General features: G+C 44.5%; 1 protein-coding gene and 1 pseudogene across 1 annotated transcript in view; one reads left to right on the forward strand and one right to left on the reverse strand.

Moving 5' to 3' along the window:
• The window catches only part of DNAJC11 (DnaJ heat shock protein family (Hsp40) member C11), a 71,264-nt gene that overhangs the window by 26,513 nt on the left and 21,912 nt on the right, over positions 1-22,839 (forward strand). Inside the window, exons 3-4 of the mRNA XM_004272343.4 lie at positions 793-866; positions 9,081-9,182. Coding sequence (XP_004272391.1) covers positions 793-866; positions 9,081-9,182 — 176 coding nt within the window. The remainder of the gene's footprint in view (positions 1-792; positions 867-9,080; positions 9,183-22,839) is intronic.
• LOC101273377 (protein tyrosine phosphatase type IVA 1-like) lies at positions 3,908-4,551 on the reverse strand (annotated as a pseudogene).

Below are 22,839 nucleotides of genomic sequence, written 5' to 3' on the forward strand. Positions count from 1 at the left end.
ACTGAACAGTCTTTTTCTGATGTACTTTAGGTGACATGGCCGACACCATAGTGAGAGGTGTTTGTGTCTTTTAAAAATGATTTACAAATAAAGAAGAGAGGCATCCAAAAGCAAAGAAACAAACCCCAACATAATAATAAGTCAGATTTTTCTGGTCAGAGCCTGTCCCTAGTTTTACATTAGGCTCTGTTAGAAACTGGAATTCACTCTCTCAAGCCAAAATACTTTATAGATTGTGGCAGAAGCTCACTAGGTGCTTTTAAAAAACAACTGTCCTTGGGCTTCCCTGGTGGCGCAGTGGTTGGGAGTCCGCCTGCCGATGCAGGGGACACGGGTTCGTGCCCCGGTCCGGGAAGATCCCACGTGCCGCGGAGCGTCTGGGCCCGTGAGCCATGGCCGCTGAGCCTGTGCGTCCGGAGCCTGTGCTCCGCAACGGGAGAGGCCACAGCAGTGAGAGGCCCGCGTACCGCAAAAAGAAAATAAAAACAAAACCAAAACAAAACAAAAAAACTGTCCTTTAGAGATGCAGGGTCAGTGCACCTCACAACGAAGCGAAGAGTAGCTTGGACATGAAAAATCCAGTGTTTCTCGTTGTAGCCACCTTTAAACATGTCCTCGCTTGGATCTAGGGAGCAATTAGGAGGAAAGACACATTGGGAATGATGGGGTCTCTGGGAAGATTGTGGCTGGAAAGAGAAGAACAAAAAGAGGTGGCCTTGCCTGGTGGTATTGTGGTCAGGACTGAAAGGTGAATTTTGTGCTTTGTAAACATGTTTGCTTTTTAACTTGCAGTGCTCAGTGACCCCCAAACCAGGGCCATCTACGATATCTATGGCAAGAGAGGACTGGAAATGGAAGGATGGGAGGTAAGAGAAGCTTTGTGTCTGGTGTCCCAGGAACGTCACTCAACAGCTACAGAACAACAACCCCCAAATCCCGCACCCTGACCCTGCAGTGATGCCTTTGAGAATATATGAAGACATCAGAGTCCTCTTCTCGCCTTTATATCTTGGTTTAAGGAATTGGGTTCTACACTTGGCTTTGCCACTTTGTAACTCTGTGAACTTGGGACAGTTAGTCATCCAACTTGTCCTCTGTTTCCTAACCCATCAGGTGAATAGTAAGAGGGATGGTCTAGGCCAGTAAGTTTTAACCCAGGGGAGGGAGCAGGCCGCTCAGGGGGTGATGGTAGATGGTTTCTGAAAGGGCACAGTTCCTACACTTACCCTCCTTTCACACGTATACTTCCTTCCACCCTCCACGGCCCTGAGCCCCTCTTTCTACCCGAGGTTACAACTGAATCTAGGAAGTGTTTGTTGGTGCTGTGTTGTGCGTGTGAACAAAACGGAAGCACGGAAAAGTTGAGAACTACTGGATTAAATTGTCTATAATGACCCTTCCAGCTCTAATGGGCTGTACTATTAGAATGTTATAAATGTAGTGAGTAAAACAAAATAAATAGCAAGTATCTATGAAATAGGTTACCTGGACAGCCATACCATGTGGGAACTATCACTAAAATTGGGAACGTTCCGTTTTCTTTCACTCTGCCACTGAGTAGTCTTAGAGCCTTGGGCAAGTCGTTTGACTGCTTTGTACTTCCGTGTTATAACCTAAAAAATAGTGATATGCGGATCAAGTAGAAAAATTAATATGAAAATTTGTTGTAAACTTCTGTATTGCTGTAAGAACATATAGGTGTTATTACTTAATTTCATTACAGAAACTCGGTTCTGATGCCCAAGAAATTCTGGTAGGCTGTTAACGTTAAATTAACTATCATTGAGTTATTTTTTCATCCTCATGTAAGCTTTCCCTTGAAGTTCTTTTGGTATTTGCTCTCACGCGTGCATGACTGTCTATTCTAATTTTAGGGTGAAAACCTTCTAAAGGCCTTTGGATACGGACTGGAAGAGAAGTGAAATGGGATTCTGTTGCCGTTTTCCCCACTGCTTGATATTGGTGACTTATGGGCCATTTCCAACCTATAGCCATGTTTTGGTTGCCCACAGAGTGAATTGTAGTTGCTGACATTTGACACTTAGGAGGCTTTGCAGGAAAATCCAGTCTCTTATCTTCTTTGGAAAAATCAGAAGACCTGGTAACGCTGTGCCTAAATTCCCCTCTGAGGCAACAGTCACCCAGGTCTGAGGAGCCCCTGCCGTGGGACTGGACCGTGCTGCCCAGTTTGCCCCAGCCCCTGCCGCTCCCTCCACCTGTCCCACGCCCCGCCTGGCTCCCAGCGGGCGTTTGGCTTCTGGCCTTTGGCTCAGTGGAAATAGCAGTGCGTCATGTCACATTAGTTCATGGTAGCAAAGTGTTGGGTCTAGTGGCTTAGAATTTTTTTCATCAAAAAAAGAAAGTAGAATCCTGTTGAATTTACTAAGTTTCTCCTCATGCCCCAGGTTAAAGCGCCCTTGTGTTTTGAAGCCGTGGGTTGGTTGCAGTTCTTCACGGCAGCAGTCAGGGCCACTGAAAAGCTGCAGGCCTCTCTTGTGTATCCCCTCCTCAGAGTCTAGGGTTCATTCCCAGCAGCATTATTCCCACTCAGTGGAGCAGTGGGGTGACGTCTTCCTGGCAGAATATCGCGTGGTTTCCTATCACCAAACCAAATTATCTCCCCATTAGAAACAGAGAAAAACCATACACACTGTCGTGATTATAAAAGTATGCAGGCAGTCATAGACAGTGACTGGATACGCTTTTATAGTCATATGTTTTAGTAGATAACTTTAAGGGAATCAAGTTCTCATCGATCAGAATTGGCTTTTTTTTTTTTTTTTTGCCTCAATACTAAGCCTTCACTGATGATAAAAATGCCTTGAAGGAAAACTACAGGAAGGTACCTCCTCAGATACTTACTGAGAAGAGATGTATGGGTGCCTAACGTATAGTAGGAAAACTGAGCCCACTGTTCATACTGTGAAGGAAGAGTCTCGCTGAACTCGAGCGCTTTATGGAGCTGGCGTCACCGTTCCCTTGAGGAATTCTGCAGCTGGTGGCTTTCCCAGTATGAGGGTTCTCCCATTTCAGTCACAGCCTCCACCCCAGGGAGGAGGCTGTGTTCCCTTCACGCTGTTGCTAGTATTTTTAGACTACTGACCGGTATCCGTCTGCCATGTGTCTGTCAGTCTAAACCCACGGGTAGTCAGGGAGGGATGGAGGACACGGGCAAAGCCCGTAGTGTTTGGGACGCCTTTAAGCCCAAAATGCCAAAGCAGCCACAGATGTGGCAGCCACTCCTGTCCCAGCTCTGGCATCATCCGCTTTCTGCTGGTGGAGGCTGGGGATGAAATTGAGCGTTTATAGGTTGCATCAAATGTTTACCCTGTTTTCAGGCACTAGGTAGGTTTTTAGTCTTTGTCTATTCTCTTTTTTTTAACCTTCAAGGGACTTCGTCATGCTGTGGCAGGATTCCAAAGGAGTGAGATGCAACCATTCCCAGCTCGTAACACCAGCCATTTGAGTTCTTAAAGTCGCAGTGTTTGTGCAGATACCCGTATTTCAAATGAAGTTGGCCTCTTCAGAATGGCAAAAATCCAGCTTTGAGTTGAGAATGTTCAGACAGTATTGAGTCTGGTAACAGCTGGCAAGTGGAGTGGAAAACCATACAAGTCGGAGGGGCCTTGCAGACGTCAGATTACATTTAGAGGAGCAGCCTTTGGCCCGGATCATCCACACTTTAGTTTTTGTCTGCAGTCCTTTACCTTTATCCATATCTCACTTTTCCCTGCCTCTTTGACATCATTCTTTTTTTTTTTTTCCCCCAGGAAAGGTCAGTCGGTACAAACGATAAGCACATTTTAAATGCTGCACAGCAAGAATCCTTTGCTAAGTGTCCAAGTAGGTTGATCATAACCCAAACATAGAGGTTGCAATTCTGCCAGCTTTGTGGCCTGGTAAAACTGCTTTTCATCACTCCTGTGGAAGCTTCATCAGACTTCACCAAGCCAACGTGCTGGCTGACATGTACAACAAATTCTGTCCTGTCTAGGTTCCACTTCCAAGTGCTGGCATCAGGCACCCCAGTTTTACAGAATGCAACAGCTGTTTCTATGACCATTGGAATCTTTAGAGTGCAGCCGCATTTTAGGACAATACTTCTCCAAATACAAAAGCTTGCTATTAAAAGCTCTATGCCGCTTTTGTTTTATGAACTGTACTGCATCTTCATATTTTATTCCACCTTCAATTAACGCTAGGGCGATAAGCACTGGAGGTCTCCCAAGGCCTGCAACACAATGAACAGCAATTGCAACAAGCAAGGTCTTCACAAAACTTAATTTTCACAAGACTTAACCAATCATCAACAATCTGGTTAGATGGTGGTGCGCCGTCATCAAAAGGCCAGTCGAGAACATGGATGCCTTCTTTCTCCACAAGAGTAGTGTCATAAGTTGCTTCACATACTCTTACTATTGTGATAACTCCATACTTCTTAAGTTCCTCTATAAATTTGTTTAAGGTCGCATTAGTTGGATTGTGTGTCATAAGAAATCTCATGTTCTCGTAAGTGATTTCCACAGGAGCTGGGCGGTTCATTTGATCCATGTTAATTTAGTTAAAAAACACTCAGTAGGGTTATGAAAGAATTTTTAAAATTGGATACAGAAATGGTGCAAAGAAACTGAGTCTACTTCAATATACTCCACTTGAAATTCTCAGTGGTTTTGAATATGAAGTTGGGAGTAATGGGAAATGAAATGAACCTCCTGACAAGAAGCAGCAATTCTTCAATGCAGTAATACTGAGGCAAGAGAAAGGAAGTGCACTGAGGTTTACCCCATCTAGGTCAGAACTCTTGTAAAAAATGCTCTGTGGATTTCAATTCAGCACTTCTGTGTCCAAGTTCACCACTTTTATGGGGGCTTCTTGGTGGAGTAGTAATGAAGTTCTACAGTTCACTTGTCTGCATAGAGGTCGTGCTGTGCCTGGCAGTAATCTCCACCGCCCTTCAGAAACTCCATAAATGTGTGACCAAGAACACCACAGAACTGAGGAATATGTCTACTCATTGAAGATTGTGGCCTAATCATACAGCCGGTCCCGAGGCGGCGGTGACATGGGCAGCGGTGGCAGGGCAGGGGCGGCAACTTTGCGGGCCGCGGCGGGGGAACCGGACTCTATCTGCCTGACATCATTCTTATAGTGTCTAGGAAAGTCACCCTGCATTAAGAGCTGTAATATGGTCAAGGTCATGAAAACGAAGACAGAAACTCCCACAGCTGGGAGGAGACTAACAAGACATGTGACTAAATACAATCCTGGGTCCTGGGTCCTGCATCAGCTCCTAGGGCATAACAGCGACGTTCGCGGAAAGACTCGTGAAATCCCAGAAGTTTGGGTTTAGTTAGTGGTAATGTACTAATCTTGGTTTACTAGATTTGACAGATGTTTGTTCCATGGTTCTGTTAGACGTTAACATTTGAGGGAGGCTTGGTGAAGGGTAGTCGAGAACTTTCTGTACTATCTTTGTAACTTCTCTAAAGTTCTAAATAATTTTCTAAAATTATTCCAAAATAAAAAATTGACTCACTAGAATCATAGAATTTTCAAACCAGACAGCACCTCAGGAATCGTGTAGTTTTAATCCCCCTCATTTATAGGAGGAAACTGAAGCTTAGAGAGTGAAGTGACTCACCTGAGGTCTCCCAGGAGTTTCAGGTGGTATTGGAGAGCCTAGGTCTCTGTCCTCTTCCCACTGTGCCACCTGGTTTTACAGGTCTTTCTACAGAGGCCTCATCTACAGAATAAGTCACCCTGACTAGCACAGGGTAGACCTAGTTGGTAAATGATCAAGGTGCACAGTACAGGTATATGGATACATGGGTGGCATATGATACACTCTGTTGACGGAAAACATTGAAAATGTCTATGGTCAACTAATCTATGACAAAGGAGGCAAGGATATACAATGGAGAAAAGATGGTCTCTTCAATAAGTGGTGCTGGGAAAACTGGACAGCTACATGTAAAAGAATGAAATGAAAACACTCCCTAACACCATACACAAAAATAAACTCAAAGTGGATTAGAGACCTAAATGTAAGACCAGGCACTATAAAACTCTTAGAGGGAAACATAGGAAGAACACTCTTTGACATAAATCACAGCAAGATATTTTTTGATCCATCTCCTAGAGTAATGGAAATAAAAACAAACAAATGGGACCTCATGAAACTTAAAAGCTTTTGCACAGCAAAGGAAACCATAAACAAGACGAAAAGACAACCCTCAGAATGGGAGAAAATATTTGCAAACGAATCAACGGACCAAGGATTAATGTCCAAAATATATAAACATCTCATGCAGCTCAATATTAAGAAAACAAACAACCCAATCCAAAAATGGGCAGAAGACCTAAATAGACATTTCTCCAAAGAAGACATACAGATGGCCAAGAGGCACATGAAAAGCTGCTCAACATCACTAATTATTAGAGAAATGCAAATCAAAACTACAATGAGGTATCCCCTCACACCAGTTAGAATGGGCATCATCAGAAAATCTACAAACAATAAATGCTGGAGAGGGTGTGGAGAAAAGGGAACCCTCTTGCACTGTTGGTGGGAATGTAAATTGATACAGCCACTATGGAGAACAGTATGGAGGTTACTTAAAAAACTAAAAATAGAATTAACATATGACCCAGCAATCCCACTACTGGGCATATACCCAGAGAAAACCATAATTCAAAAAGACACATGCACCCCAATGTTCACTGCAGCACTATTTACAATAGCCAGGTCATAGAAGACACCTAAATGCCCATCAGCAGATGAATGGATAAAGAAGTTGTGGTACATATATACAATGGAATATTACTCAGCCATAAAAAGGAATGAAATTGGGTCATTTGTAGAGACGTGGATGAATCTAGAGACTGTCATACAGAGTGAAGTAAGTCAGAAAGAGAAAAATAAATATCGTATATTAACGCATATATGTGGAACCTAGAAAATGGTACAGATGAACCGGTTTGCAGAGCAGAAATTGAGACACAGAAGTAGAGAAAAAACATATGGACACCAAGGGGGGAAAGTGGCAGGGGGATGGGGGTGGGGGTGTGATGAATTGGGAGATTGGGATTGACATACATACACTGATGTGTATAAAATGGATAACTAATAAGAACCTACTGTATAAAAAAATTAAATTAAAAAAAAAGAAAATGTCTAGTACTTTCCAACTGTAATGATGCAGTTTTGGGTTGCAAATGTCTGAGGGTTACCGAAGGGAGAAAAAGTGACTTGCAGCTGGCTTAGCTTTCTTCCATTCTCCACCGTGATGTACCCTGTGTAAAGGAAGTATAAATAGTAAAGGCCATCAGGGCCTGTGGGAGCTAGAATGAGATGCCTGGCCAAGTTCTTCACGGCTTCAGAGGGACCAGCCATTTTGACTTTACAGTTAGCTCTGATTATGTACCAGCTGTTTGCAGAACTTCTGTAAAATACGACTAGAAATGGGATGACTTAACACCTTTGGAATATTTGCCTCTTCATCTGTCACAGAGCGTGGCAGAGAGAAAGTCATTTGCAAAGGTCCAACAACTAGAATTCCTGAAAGCAAATCTTGTTCTGCTCTGGGCCCCATGGAGGAAGCACGCCATCAGTCCAAGATGGGGTAACTTTGGGGAAGCGAAATAAGAACTAGGAGAGTGAGCGTGCCACATTGGTTAAATATAACTGAGAATGTTTTTGTGAGGTCACAGAGCAATCATTGTCGTGCCGTTTGGACTTCCAGTTTGTTCTTGGATTATTTTAACAGTGTTTTTATTTTAAAACTTCCTTTAAAAGAAACACCTCCCCCTTTTTGATAATTAACAATTTATATGGGAGAGAGAAAATGTTTCTGTTATTTTTTTCTGCGTACTTGCTAAAAGTGATAGTGAACAAATTTCTCAGTTCTTTTGGATAAGCCAGTTCTTGTATTTATTTTTCTGTATTGCTGAATAATAAAATCAAGTTGCACAAAACCCCATTTATTGTAATATATATACATACATACATATGCTTTTAGGAAGACACATAAAAAATTAATTGTTAGCCTGTGAGGAGGAGGAGTGTGGGTGAGGGGGAATTGTACTTTTTGCTTCATATCTTTCTGTACTATTTTGATTTTTTGCTATAAGCATGCATTTTTTTTGAATAATTTTTAAAACTTCTGATTTCCAAGATAGCTTTTTCTCACCTCACCTACCTTTGTAGGTGTTCTCTGAGCAGCCTCAGGACTCCGCGGTATTTCTGCCACTAATACAGGGTCAGTGCTGTTGGGCCTTTTCCCCCCGTCATGCATCCAGTGACTTTGGTCATGTTTGTCCCGCTCCCGCTCTCTGTTTCTCACAGGCCATAGCATTCGGGACCCTTGGAAATGACGTGGTTTGCTTTCCTCTCTCACGGGCATGGTACCTGAGGCCCCCGTGGCACTTCCCTGCCTGTTTGAAATCTCAGCTGGGCTGTCTTGCTTTCGTGATGAGCTCAGAAAGGCTGATGTGGGATGCCTTACCTCCTCACAGATCTGACATCCCTGTGCATCCCCGAGGGCTAGCATGGTCTGTCGATTTGCACCTGAGTACTGGAAGAGTCCCCTGATTCTGAAACACCCAGACCTCATGGCTTAAGGTCCCTTGGTCCAGGATGCTCAAGGGGCACCTCTGGTGGTGGCCCCAGCACATGAGGGAGACGTGCCAGTGCCGTTGTGGATGGCCTCGCCTCCATCTTGACACTTTTCAGCATGTGTTACTTGGGGCTCATTAGGAAATCTAAACTGTGACACTTAAAGTGATGTTTTCTTTGTAAGATTCCTGCAGCCTTGGAGATAAGTGACTAAAATGAAGACAATAATGCTTCAGTCTCTGAAGAGCTGAGGGAAAGCACAACCTTGGGACTGAGCGGGTGTGACGGTGAACCTGGCTTCACCAGGGACCGGGCCGTCGGAAGGGAAAATCCCCACGGTCTCACTGGCGGCTCTTAACCATCCTGAGGGAAAGGAACGGCGCGACACGGTTAATGACGCCGTCTCTTGTGTGTTTTCCTCACTTTCTGGGCCCTTTGCTGACTCTCCCCCCCATTCTGCCTGCAGGTTGTGGAAAGGAGGAGGACACCAGCCGAAATCAGAGAAGAGTTTGAGCGGCTGCAGAGAGAAAGGGAAGAGAGGCGGCTGCAGCAGCGAACCAACCCCAAGGTGAGCCGGGCCAGTTCTGGAGGGAAGGGTTGCAAGGCTCGATTACCAGACAGCAGATCTAAAATAATTAGTGCTGGTGGCCTTTTATCGTAATAACGTACAGAATCGGGTGAAACAGCATTTTGCTTACTGCGTCTCAAGAGTAGGATCTGCCTGGAAAGCGCTCAGCAGAGCTGCTGGTGATGAGCCAGAGTGAAGGCAAAACCAATCCCCTGGTTTTCCCAGAAGCCGGGAGACTTCTGGAGCAGAAACGCAGGCTAGCTGTCTGAGACCTTTCCCTGTAATCCTGCTGCCCAAGCCCTTGACACGTGAAAATCAATCAGAGGTCTGTGTCAGGAAAGGACAGCCACCTACCCACGCACTGAGGCAACAGGATTCCTTGCAGACCAGTTACGAGACAGAGAGCCAGAGAATGCAGAGGGCTGGGGGTGTTTCCAGACTGCGTGAAGTGAGGGGCGTGCTTTCACCACCCCAGGACGACGGTGCCGTGAATAGCAGTCACCAGGCTGTTTCCACAGCAACAGGGTGACCACCTTTAACCATCAGTCAAGCCCCCGATGAAGTTGGAGTCGTGTACCCCCGGGACACACCTGAGTCTGAAGGTTACTTTTCAGTCCTGTGTGATCTCCTTTTGCTTGGATGTGTTGGGGAGGCAAATTGTTCTGCGTGCATGCCACGGTCCTGTGGCAAAAGGAGAGCTCGGTCAGTTTGAGGTGCCTGTCACGCTGAAGGGCTAACTGCACGTGGCCCGGTGTTCCTGTTCCACGGTGTTTAACGAGGGGCGCAGCATCCAGACGCTGTCTTTGCGGCCGGGATAGCCCGGCCGGCAGCTGAAAATCTTCTAAGGAAAAAGAACCAATGCTAGCTTACAACTGGGAAGCATGATGTTACGAGCTTCCGATCAAATACGTTCTAGAAAATGGAGTTTTCTAAGACCCCTACCGTATTTAAAGGTCCAGATACTCAGAAGACTCCCATCTCTTTGAATCCTACATTTCAAAGTATACTTGTAAACGCCAGCGCCTCTCCTTCCCTCCTGCCGTCCCCTTTAGTGGAGGACAGCTTCAGGAATGTAGTTAACTTTGGGTCAGTGGAGGTAGAGACTTGAAACACCGGTTGAACCAAGTCAGGGGGTGTGAGATGCTGAGAGAGCTGAAAATCTTCGAGGTGCCCTGAAGTGTGCTAACGGGTTCCCTTCTCAGGTATCCCAGCCAGTGCACTGGAGGAGGTCTGCGTACAGGTCAGCCTTGGCATGTGGGGCTCAGGGTCGGGGAGCCGGGGTGGAGCCTGGCAGGGGCAGTCTGATGCTGTGCTGTCTTTGATTTGCTGGCTGAAGTTTTGCTGCATTCGGAACAATGAGGGGGAAAGACCGCATCACAGTAGCCCGAGCCTCTGTCCCGTGATAAAATGGGCCATCTGGGTGTGCGCGGTGATTGCTCACTGGGATCGTACGGAAATGTGTCTCCAGGCCATGTTTCTGTGAAATGAGGGAGCACAGCTGTGACCATTTCACACATGCCTGCAAGATAGTGTATGATTCCCAATACTTTGCTGCTTCTAGAAAGTGCTGCCAAAGAAATAAGACATTTTCTAACCGGAAATACTGAGCGGAAACCAGATGCTGGCTCTGGCATTCTGAGGAGAGGTTTAGCTGGATCTTTTATTCCACTTCTGAGTGTTTTTGCTTTGCAAGATGAGCAGAAAGATTTAGAATGTTCTCATCCTAAGACGAAAGGGGTGATCTCTTTTAAGAAGACCACAGGGAGGTCTTCCCTGGTGGCGCAGTGGTTAAGAATCCACCTGCCAATGCAGCAGACATGGGTTCGAGCCCTGGTCCAGGAAGAGCCCACAGTCTGTGGAGCAATGAAGCCCGTGTGCCACAACTACTGAGCCTGCACTCTAGAGCCCGGGAGCCACAACTACTGAGCCCACGTGCCTAGAGCCTGTGCTCCGCAGCAAGAGAAGCCATCGCAGTGAGAAGCCCGCGCGCAGCAACGAAGAGGAGCCCCCGCTCGCCGCAACTAGAGAAAGCCCGCGCGCAGCAACGAAGACCCAACGCGGCCATAAATAAATAAATAAGTTAATTAATTAATTTTTTAAAAAAGAAGAAGACCACAGGGAGAAGGACACCTCTGATGACCTTGGGGCTTGGTACGGCCTGTCACCCAGACCTGCACTGAGGATCACAGCTTGTAGGGGATGGACAGACTGGGTGACGTTTGTGGTGCTGCTGTCTGAAACTTGCATGGGTATTTTTCCATTTTCACTAATAAGGGTTCATTGGGTAGGAATTTTCCAGGAGGAGTGTGTACCAAGAACAGACAAAAAGGTCAAGTGGGGAAACCCGTAGGTTGGAAATACTGGCTCTGACACAGTGATACAGGATGCAGAGCTCACCCTTTGACCTATGTGCAGTTTTCTCATTTGGAAAATGAGGATACGTCCCCTAACCACCACGCCAAGTTGTTAAATGATTGAAAAAATATGAAATAGATGTTAATTTATTAGGGAAAGACAAGCCTGCTATGTAAGTGCAAAGTGGCACGTGTACCAAGGTGAGGCACGTGTACCAGGGTGAGGTACGTGTACCAAGGTGAGGCACGTGTACCAAGGTGAGGCACGTGTACCAAGGTGAGGCACGTGTACCAAGGTGAGCTTAAGGACTAAATTTTGCTTCAGCACCTCATTCGGCACCATGTGGGAAACGCTTGGCTTGGTCGGGTAGTTCATTGCCCGTGGTGGCTGGCTGCGTTTGGGTGGGGTCTGTTAGTTGGGTTCTGGAAATGGCCCTCTGCTGATACCATCCACCTGCTCCTGTGGCCGAGGCCCAGTGGCTTCAGTGTGGCCAGTCACCTGTGAGTCTTGGCTTGCGTGAAGGTGCCCTGGACAGCACTGCGGGGCCGGAAGGAGTGAGTGCCGTGCCCAGCTCCAGTGTGTATCCCCTTTCCCTCCCCACCCTCCAGCCAACAGGGCACGCGGGCTCCACGTATGCTGGGGGCAGCATGGGAGAACCTTGCACTTGGCGTCAAGAGCTCTGGCTTCGGATTCCACCCCCAGCCCCAGTTCTGCACCCCGGGTCCAGCCACTTCTCCAGTCTTAGCTCACTTTCTCCCTGTGTGAAATGAGAGGTTTGCCATGAGGCCCAGTGCTTGGGGTCAAATCCTCAGACCCCAGAGTCCTTAGCTTAATTGCTTGTGTTTTCTGTCTTTAGGGCCACGTGGGAATAAATTCCTCTGTCTGTATTTCCTGCTGGAAAACACCAAGCGCAGGTTGCTGGGGCCCTGGGGCCTCTAGGGCCCTGCACATTGAGCCAGCGTGGGGGTGAGGGGAGTTTATGACCAGACAGACGATGAGGTTCGTCTGCATCTCAAGGGCTGTGTGTGACTGGAGACTTGACGGGAGCCCCTGGCCTTCCTCCCTGCGTCTTGAAGACCCCTGTTTTACTTGCATAATCCACCTCTATTTCTTGCCTTTTAGAGACTTAAGATCATACGATAGGCTCGTTCTGTGCCATGTTCACATCATATTGATTATTGTCATTCCTTTCTTTTAATACCCATAAATTTCTCTCTCTGTGGACAGCAGCCAGTTTGGGAATCGGACTTTTCACTGCCTTCCTAATGAGCTTGTCCAGACCCCATAGGAAGCAAGGGCATTAAGTCAAGGATTGTTTAGGGGGCTTCATTGTCTGACTCTGAGAGTATCAACTCGTTTCTTTTGAACGCTATTACATAAGAGTTTCGTGGAGATTGTTACTGTATTCCCTGGACCATTCATTTTCCTTTCTCCTTCTGCTATTACAGAGGTTGACATAAACTCCCTGGTAAGACCTTCTTTCTGGTTTTAGAAAGGCCATCTTATCAGTGGTTCCTATAATAGCTGAAAAACAAAATTTAGCTTTATCAGGAAAAAAATGTTAAATAATATATCAAGGAAGACATGTAACCTTAATCCCAAAAAGATGTAAAGATATAGGAGTACATCTTTACATGAAGATGTATGAGTACAGGGCTTCCCTGGTGGTGTGGTGGTTAAGAATCCACCTGCCAGTGCAGGGGACACGGGTTCAAGCCCTGGTCCGGGAAGATCCCACATGCTGCGGAGCAACTAAGCCCATGCGCCACAACTACTGAACCTGCGCTCTAGAGCCCGCGAGCCACAGCTACTGAAGCCCACACACCTAGAGCCTGTGCTCCACAACAAGAGAAGCCACCGCGATGAGAAGCCCACGCACCTCAACAAAGAGTAGCCCCCACTCGGCGCAACTAGAGAAAGCGCACGTACAGCAATGAAGACCCAACACAGCCGTAAATAAATAGAAAGATAGATAGGTAAATTTATTTTTTTAAAAAAAGATGTATGAGTACATTACTCAATTATTATTAAAGGATTTTTTTAAAAGGTTTGTTTTGGTTGCCATGGCTAATGATCATAGCCGTCGGAATGAGCCCGTGGTTACGGCTTCAGTCTGTTCCGTGGAGGTGATTCTGATGTCATAAACTGAATCGGCTGGGCTGACAGGATAATCGTGCAGAAGAAAAGCTGTTGGAACCCATATGTTTGTCATGCTCGGTGGCAGAAAGGGGCTGCTATTGAAATTGAAGAAGTTGGACGTTGTCCCTTTTAAGGAGGAGGGACCAAGTCTGGGAAAGCGCTGAGCTAGAAAGCAGGTCTTTGGAGGAGAGGAGGGAGGTGGCCGACTGTGGCGAGGCATAGAGGAAGCTACTTGAGTGGGTCGCAGCTGCACCCGCATCCTGCCAGCATGACCACTTACATAAGCAGGGTGTCAGGATAAAGTCCATGGGGCAGAGGTCTGGGGCAGAGGTCTGGGGCAGGGGGAGTGGCTGGGACCGAATCGCTCTTAGAAGCCCTGGTAAATTTGAGTTGGCTTCTCTGTAACAGTGGAGAGTACAGGCTCCAACTTCGATCTCAGACAAAACGGTCCCGTGGAGACAGTCTCCCAAGAGCCACCACGGGTTCATCGGCAATAAAAAGGGCAAATTTCACCTCGCCTCTTACTGTGATAGCCTCTTCTGGTGGAATTTTCAATTAGTACATAGTTACTATCGAGACTGCATTTGACAGAAATTTCTCACATTATCCTTGTGGCCAGATAAAGAAATATAAACACAGAAATATTCAGAATGAACTACCGTATGACCCAGCAATCCCACTCCTGGGCATATACCCAGAGAAAACCATAATTCAAAAAGATACATGCACTCCAATGTTCATTGCAGCACTATTTACAATAGCCAGGACATGGAAACAACCTGAATGTCCATCAATAGAGGAATGGATAAAGAAGATGTGGTACATATATACAATGGAATATTACTCAGCCATAAGAAGGAATGAAATTGTGCCGTTTGCAGAGATGTGGATGGACGTAGGGACTGTCATACAGAGTGAAGCAAGTCAGAAAGAGAAAAATATCATATAGTAACGCATATATGTGAGATCTAGAAAAATGGTACAGATGAATCTATTTGCAAAGCAGAAACAGAGGCATATGCACTCTAGAGCCCGTGAGCCACAACTACTGAGCCCGTGTGCCACAGCTACTGAAACCCGTGTGCCTAGAGCCCGTGCTCTGCAATAAGAAAAACCACCACAATGAGAAACCCGCACACCACAAGAAGAGTAGCCCCCACTCACCACAACTAGAGATAGCCCACGTGCAGCAACGAAGACCCAGCGTAGCCAAAAAGAAATATTAATTAATTAATTAATTAATTTTTAAAAATAGAGGCATAGACGTAGAGAACAAACATATGGACATCAAGGGGGGATGGGGGGGATGGGATGAATTGGGAGATTGGGATTGACATATGTACACTGTTGATACTATGTATAAAATAGATAACTAATGAGAACCAATTGTATAGCACAGGGAACTCTCCTTGATGGTCTGTGGTGACCTAGATGGGAAGGAAATCCAAAAAGGAGAGGAGATATGTATACCTAGAGCTGATTCACTTTGCTGTACAGCAGAAACTAATACAACATTGTAAAGCAAGTATACTCCAATAACAACTTTTTTTTTAATTAAAATAAATAAAAATATTCAGGATGGAACATTCCTGGCCGAATGAACAACTGATTCTACTCAGAGGGTTGATTAAGATATCGTTTCCAACCTGGTGACAAGCTTCTCATTGTGGGAGAAAGGCTCTAACTTGACACACTCAGAATTTCTGGGAATGATGTCAGTGAGGATGTGTGTGTCACATTCACAGGTGACCCAAGGTGGAAGGACAAAGCCAAGATTCTGAAAGATCCCAGTAAACTAGAGTGGAAGGGATAAATGTGCTGGCTGAGAGAAGGGGAGACAGGGAAATGATGGCCTTTAATTGACTCCCTGGCTTAAGATCAGGAACAAGGAACAGAGCCGACAGCGGAAAGATGATTTGGGCTTGGTATAAGGAGCATTGAACAAGGCAGCCTGCTGGGGATTAATGGAGACTGCACTTTTATCCACACAGTGTGCCAGTGGGCTGGGTGGGGTATATAATGAAGATAAAAATATTGGGTTGGGCAAAAAGTTCGTTTGGTGTTCTGTAAGATGGCTCTAGTAGCGCTTAGTTGTCTTTAACTTCATTCAAAACAATTTTGTTAGATTGTATTGTGACAGCTGTCATATCAGCATGCATTTTTAAAAAAAGTATCAAAATTGTTGAATTTTTATGGAGCCATTTTAATATTTAAAAAAGCAACATTTTCAGCATATTATGCTTTATTATTTCAAGAAAGGTAAAAACACAACTGAAATGCAAAAAAAAAGATTTGTGCAGTGTATGGAGAAGGTGCTGTGACTGATCAAATGTGTCATAAGTGGTTTGCAAAGTTTGTGCTGGAGATTTCTCGCTGGACAGTGCTCCACAGTCGCTAGACCAGTTGAAGTTGATAGCGATCAAATCGAGACATTAATTGAGGAGAATCAATGTCACACCACGTGAGAAATAGCCGACATACTCAAAATATCCCAATCAAGCGTTGAAAATCATTGGCACCAGCTTGGTTATGTTAATTGTTTTGATGTTTGGGTTCCACGTAAGTTAAGCAAAAAAAACCTTGATTGTATTTCCGCATGTGATTCTCTACTAAAACATAACGAAAACATTGCATTTTTAAAACAAATTGTGACAGGCGGTGAAAAGTGGATACTGTGCAATAATGTGGAACAGAAGAGATCATGGGGCAAGCGAAATGGACCACCATCAACCACACCAAAGGCTGGTCTTCATTCAAAGAAGGTGATGTTGTGTATATGGTGGGACTGGAAGGGAGTCCTCTTATTATGAGCTCCTTCTGGAAAGCCAAACGATTAATTCCGACAAGCACTGCTCCCAATTAGACCAACTGAAAGCAACACTTGACAAAAAGCATCCGGAATTAGTCAACAGAAAATGTATAATCTTCCATCAGGATAATGCAAGACTGCATGTTTCTTTGATGACCAGGCAGAAAAGCTTGGCTGGGAAGTTCCGATTTCTCTGTCATATTCACCAGACATTGCACGTTCAGATTTCCATTTATTTTCGGATTTCCATTTATTTTGGTCTTTACAAAATTCCCTAGAAGACTGTAAAAGGCACCTGGAACACTTCTTTGCTCAAACAGATAAAAAGTTTTGGGGAGATGGAATTATGAAGTTGCCTGAAAAATGGCAGAAGGTAGTGGAACAGAACGGTGAATACGTTGTTCAATAACGTTCTTGGTGAAAATGAAAAATGTGTCTTATTTTTACTTAAAAACCGAAGGAACTTTTTGGTCAACCCAGTAAGTTATCCAGGCTGTTCACAGAGCCGGTGTGGGAGTGGATCCCGATCCGGCAGGTAGTGCTCCCATCTCTGCATGAGTTCCTCTGGGTCAGGAGTGGCTGAGCCTTTGATGCTGATGCCATCTGATGGCCTCTAGGAAAGGGCTGGGCCCCATCTCTCCAACTCCAGGCCCAGCCTGTGGGCGATGGTGTCATTTGGTTATGTTGGGCCCTCCTGATCAAGGAACATCTGAGACTTATGGGCACAAGAGGTCTATTAGGTTTTTGGGGTTTTTTTTAAATAATTTTTAAAATTTTTTTTAAACTTTTTTTTTTTTTTGGCTGCGTTGGGGCTTCATTGGTGTGCGCGCGCTTTCTCCAGTTGCGGCGAGCAGGGGGCTACTCTTCGTTGAGATGCGCGGGCTTCTCATTGCCGTGGCTTCTCTTGTGGCAGAGCACAGGCTCTAGGCGCTCAGGCTTCAGTAGTTGTGGCATGCGGGCTTAGTTGCTCCACGGCATGTGGGATCTTTCCAGACCAGGGGTCAAATCCGTGTCCCCTGCATTGGCAGGTGGATTCTTAACCACTGCACCACCAGGGAAGTCCTCTACTAGTTTTTAAATATGCATATCAGACCTTTGTGAGGTATTAATCATTTTTAAGTAGCCCCTAGTTTCGAAGTCTAAAGTGTGGCAGTTTTTTTTTCGTGTGTGTGTGTGTGTGTGTGTGTGTGTATCTAAATAATATGTGTAAGTAGGTTAGAAAGTCAGATAGTTACTAGGCTTATTTTTTTTTTAATGTTGCCCCCACCTTGTGGGTTCCTGACTCTTGTTCCTCACTCTTCCCTTCTGAGCTCTTTTCTCTGACATTTCCTACTACTTCTAAGTTGCATGTTTACTCTGTTCTGTTTTTTTCAGTTTCAGTAATTATCTGTTGACCTCTTGCCAGAAAAGATAAGGATATAGTTCTCCCAAACAACACATTTGTTTCAGTTCATCCAGTGTAATTATAATACCCTTTAGGGTTAAATGAATATTCACTGTACGAATACTCAGTTGAGCCTGATAGTATACTATGATTACCTGACTTCTCTTAATATGCTTTTTACTCCATGGTGTTAGTAGTTGTCCCATTTGGTTCCTTTGATTAGTTTTCTATAAATCTGTCAGACACCTTGTGTGTTATGTCTCTCTCCTTTTGCTCCTGGTAGCATCCCTCTGTAGCTCTCCTCCATCATCCCCCATCCCAGTCCAGACTAGACTCTGCTTTCCAGGCCTGCTGTCCAGCTGTGACCTCAGGACTTTCCTCGCCAACTTCCTAGGACTGCCTTTGTGTTCATTCGTTCAACAAATTGGCCTTGAGTGCCGGCCGAGAGAGGCACTGTTAGACACTCAGCAGAGCAGCCCCTTCCCTCGTGGAGTTTGGATTCCCTCCAACCCTTTCCTTGGTCGGCTCCCACACCTTCCCCTTTTTGGTTTATCTCTTTGTGGAGGAAGCACATTCTCCAGTTGCTCCTTTACACAAGATGCCTAAAAGTCGAATTTCTTTTCCGTTTCATTCCCATTCGAGTGTCTTTTAAAAAAAAAGATAATTTATATATAACCGTATTTATGTATGTAATTATATATACATACATACATAGAAAAGATATGTGTAATATTATAAACTATAACATAGTAATAAACGCCTAGTACCCACTGCCTGACCCAAAAACAAGAATATTGCCCATAACTTGCATTCACTTCCACATTTCTCTCCTTTTCCATCTCCCTGCCAGAAGGAAACACGATCCGAAAGGGTCCAATAAAAGGAATGTATCAATAGAAAGAAAGGGAGGATGAATATAAAAGAAATAATATGAGAAATTTCCCAGAATTGAACGACTCAACTTTCCAGGTGGGAAGGATCCACTCCGCTCCCAGCACAAGCAAGAAACCCACACGGTCCTCATTCTGTTGCTTTTTAAATTTTGTTACAAATTGGAAGTATGCTTAAGCAATATAGTGTTTCATTTTTATTGTTTTTGAGCTTTGTAAAAATGGTACCATGCTATAGGCATTCTTTTGGGACTTGCTTTCTCCCCACCACTCATACTCTTCCAAAATTGTGTATGTTTCATGAAGCTGTGGCTTACTTGTTTTCATTGCTGGGTACCACGGCTTATCCGTTCTCCTGCTGGTGGAGATTTCAGTTGTTTCCAGGTTTTTGCTGTTATGAACGTTGCTGCTGTGAACATTCCTGTGCATGTTTCCTGGTGCACACGTGCAAGGCTGTCTCTTAAGTGTGTGTGTGTGCATGTGTTTGCACATATGCACGTACACCCATATACCACACATACCTAGATGTGAAATTTATGGGTCATAATATATGCAGATGTTGCCATATTATTTCCCAGAGGTAAAACATTGACTTTGTATAACTCAAAGTCAAGTTTATACTTGATGCTAAGTACTATAAAGCATATATCTTCATACTCTTTGTGATATATATGTGTGTGTAGATAGATACACTTGTAAAGTGTGTGTATCTGTAACTTAATATTTGGTTATTTCTCTATATTTAATAATAGGTATTGCTTATTTTTGTCTATTTAGGCCTAAAAATTGGCAGTTTTATATAATTTGACTGGATATTAAATTCCGGTTTGGAAATCATTTTTCCTCCGAGGCCTCAGAAGACCTTGTTCCAAGGCTTCTAGCTTACAGGGTTGCTGTTGAGAAGACTAGTTCTAATTCCTTATTCTTGTGTGTGATGTTCTTTTCCCCCTTTGATAACCCTTAGGGTCTTTCTCTCTGGGTTTTCACGACGGAGAATCTCGGGGTGACTTTCTCACTTGTGCTGATAGTTATAGCAGACCCTCCCACCTGGAAAATTCAGTGGTCTTCAGTTCGGAGACATTTTCTAGTATTTTTTTTCCCCTCCTTTCTCTCTTTCCAGATTCCTTTTATTCACATATTGGATCCTTTGGGCTAATAATTTCATCTTCTTTTTTCTCTGTCTCCATTTTGCATATTTTTCATTTAGTTCTACTTTTTTGGAGATTTTTTTTCCTAGATTATTTTCCAGCCTTTCTATTTAAGGAATATAGAAAATTTTTTAATTTGTCTATAATATTTTTAATATCTTAGACTTTCTTATTCTCAGATTTGTTGTTCTTTTCATGGGAAGTAACGGGGTAGGAATTTGGCATTTGAAGATGCCCCAGGTTCAAATCCTGTCTCTGACACTTATCACCTGTGACCTTGCGCAAGAGACTGCAGCTCTGTGCTCCTCAGTTTCTTTATCTGAAATGGAGAAAATGGTGCCTACTCACTGTTGATAAGAAGGTTACATGGAAGAGTTCCTGGCACATAGTAAGCGTTCATAAATGTTTTTTATTATCAGTGCAATACCTCTCATTTTTCTAAGGATATTACCTACAGATTTCTCGCCGTTTTCTTTGGCATTTGTATTCTGTGCTTCTTTCTGGTTCTTTCTGATCTTTACTTGGTTTCAGACTTTGGTGTTGGAGGTTTCCCTCAAATGTCTGGTAGTCCTTGGCTGTCTGCCATGAAGAGTGAGGCGGTGAGGCTGAGTAGACACTGCATGTTACTTGGCCGGGCTCGTCCCCCATGGGCTTAACTCTGGGGTGTTTGGGTGGAGCACCCACGCACACACACCCCACCCAACCCCGCCAAAGGTTAGCATCCAAAGGCTTCCTCTCATTAGCAGGTGGTTTTTCTCTTGAGAAGAAACCTCCAGTCTCCCGCCTGGCTGCCAGCAGTCTCATAGCTGAGTGGGGTAGAAAGTGGAGGCTGGGACCATTCAGCGTGTAGTCCACCTCAGCCTATTTCCAGTACGGGCCCCACTCCCCCACTGCTGTGCCTGGAATCCCTTCATGTGACTTCTCCAAAGAACAAGCCTCTGTCACTTGGCTCCTTGGGGGAGTGGGCAGGGGTCCACGTTTCCGCGACTCCTGGGGTGCGTGGTCCCTCCACCTCCTGACCAGCAACACTTAGGTTTCAGTTTTCTCTGCAGAATCAGTTACCATCTCTTCATCCTTTTCCAGTTTCTAAAATTTGGTTAACACCTCTTATCTGTCACCTTTAGTTATCTTATTCTTTTTGTCTTTGTCTTTGTCATTCCTTTATTGTTATTTTGGGAGGGAGGAGGGTTTCAGGAGGACACTGAGATAAACGTGTATGTGTTTTTAATCCCGTTGATCTAACCCATCCAAATTTATGTATTGGAGATAATTGCATTAGAAAAGACTGTGTTATTTATCCATAATCATGAATGAAATAGAGGAACAAAAACCCTGTCAGCTGCAGCTTCTTTATTTAAAAAAATGATCCGGTAGCCAGAGGTTGGGGTAAGGGGAGGGGGGTGGGGAGGAGGTAGGAGCCATTGCAGAAGGGCCACCAGAGGGATCCTTGTGGCAATGGGAGTGTTCTGTGTCTTGACTGTAGTGCTGGATACATGAACCCACATAGGCGATTAAGTGGTATAGAATTAAATATACAACCACAGATGAAAAAATAAAAATAAATAAAACTGAGGCGCTCTGAATTAGGTTGGTGGACTGTATCAATGTGACTCTCCGATTGGTGATAGTTTGCTGTAGTTTTGCAAGTTTACCGCTGTGGAAGGCAGTACTCAGGGTCTCTTATTATTTCTTATAACTGCATGTGAATCTACAATGATCTAAATAAAATATTCAGTCATAAATAAAGACCCCAAAGCTAGTAAGTTAACTCAGCTACATCACAATATGTTCACCTACTAAAAATTCAGATTCTCAGGCTCTGCCTCAGAGCAAATAAATAGGAGTCTATCAGTCTGCTACCTGGGAATCTGCATTTATACAAGTCCCCACCCCAGGAATTCCGATGCGTGGCTGAATTTGAGAAGTATTGCAGTAGTCTGCAGATGAGAGAACAGACAGGTATCTTTTTTACATTGTTTTGTTATCAGTTAAAGAAAAAAAGGGTTGACTTATGAATGGAGTATTTGGCAGTCCGGGAAGATGGTGATCCAGTGGGGTTGTAGTTTACAGGTTACAATGGGCTCTTACAGGTAGCATTCAGCTACTTCCTCTTGTGTTTAGCTCCTTAAACCTTTGAATCTTATCAGTTTGTGATTTTCATTGAGTAGCTCAAAACTTGAGAAACTAATAGATTCTTTTTACAACCTGTGTTATACTCGAATGACTGTGACCTGATTGAAGATAGTATGAAACTGGGGGGTGTGTTCCCCGTGGAGTCTGTTAGCTCTGCTAATTGGTGGGAGGGGTGACTGTCCCATGCTATAGATTGAATCTTTGAGCTCCAAAAAAAGTCTCAAAGGTCTCAGTTGAAAATCTGCAGCTGCCGGCTGTCCCACTGACAGTTTTTCAGCAGTCTCATCGTTGTATGGAGCTAGATGATATGAAACTCAAATTTCAGTGTCCATAAATAAAGTTTTATCAGAACATAGCAAAGCTTATTCATTTACAGATTACCTGTGGCTGTTTTGCACTACAGCAGCAGAGTTGAGCAGTTTCCACAGCAGTTGCCCACAAAGCCTTAAGTACTACCTGGCTCTTTACAGAGAAAGTTCGACTACCCTGCTCTAGAAAAATAAAGTGAGGTGTGCTTGTAGCAGGGGAAAAAAATAAACAAAATGCTTTAAAAGTTTTGTGATTTGCACTTAATAGCAAAGATTATCTAAAAGTATTTTCCTCTGTAAACTCTTTATATGAAAAAATGTGATTTAATAACGATTTAATAATAAAAGGACATAAAGGGCTTCCCAGGTGGCGCAGTGGTTGAGAGTCCGCCTGCCGATGCAGGGGACGCAGGTTCGTGCCCCGGTCTGGGAAGATCCCGCGTGCCGCGGAGCGGCTGGGCCCGTGAGCCATGGCCGCTGAGCCTGCGCAT

Source organism: Orcinus orca, chromosome 1, assembly GCF_937001465.1.
Source record: "Orcinus orca chromosome 1, mOrcOrc1.1, whole genome shotgun sequence".
In the NCBI taxonomy this organism is placed as follows: domain Eukaryota; kingdom Metazoa; phylum Chordata; class Mammalia; order Artiodactyla; family Delphinidae; genus Orcinus; species Orcinus orca.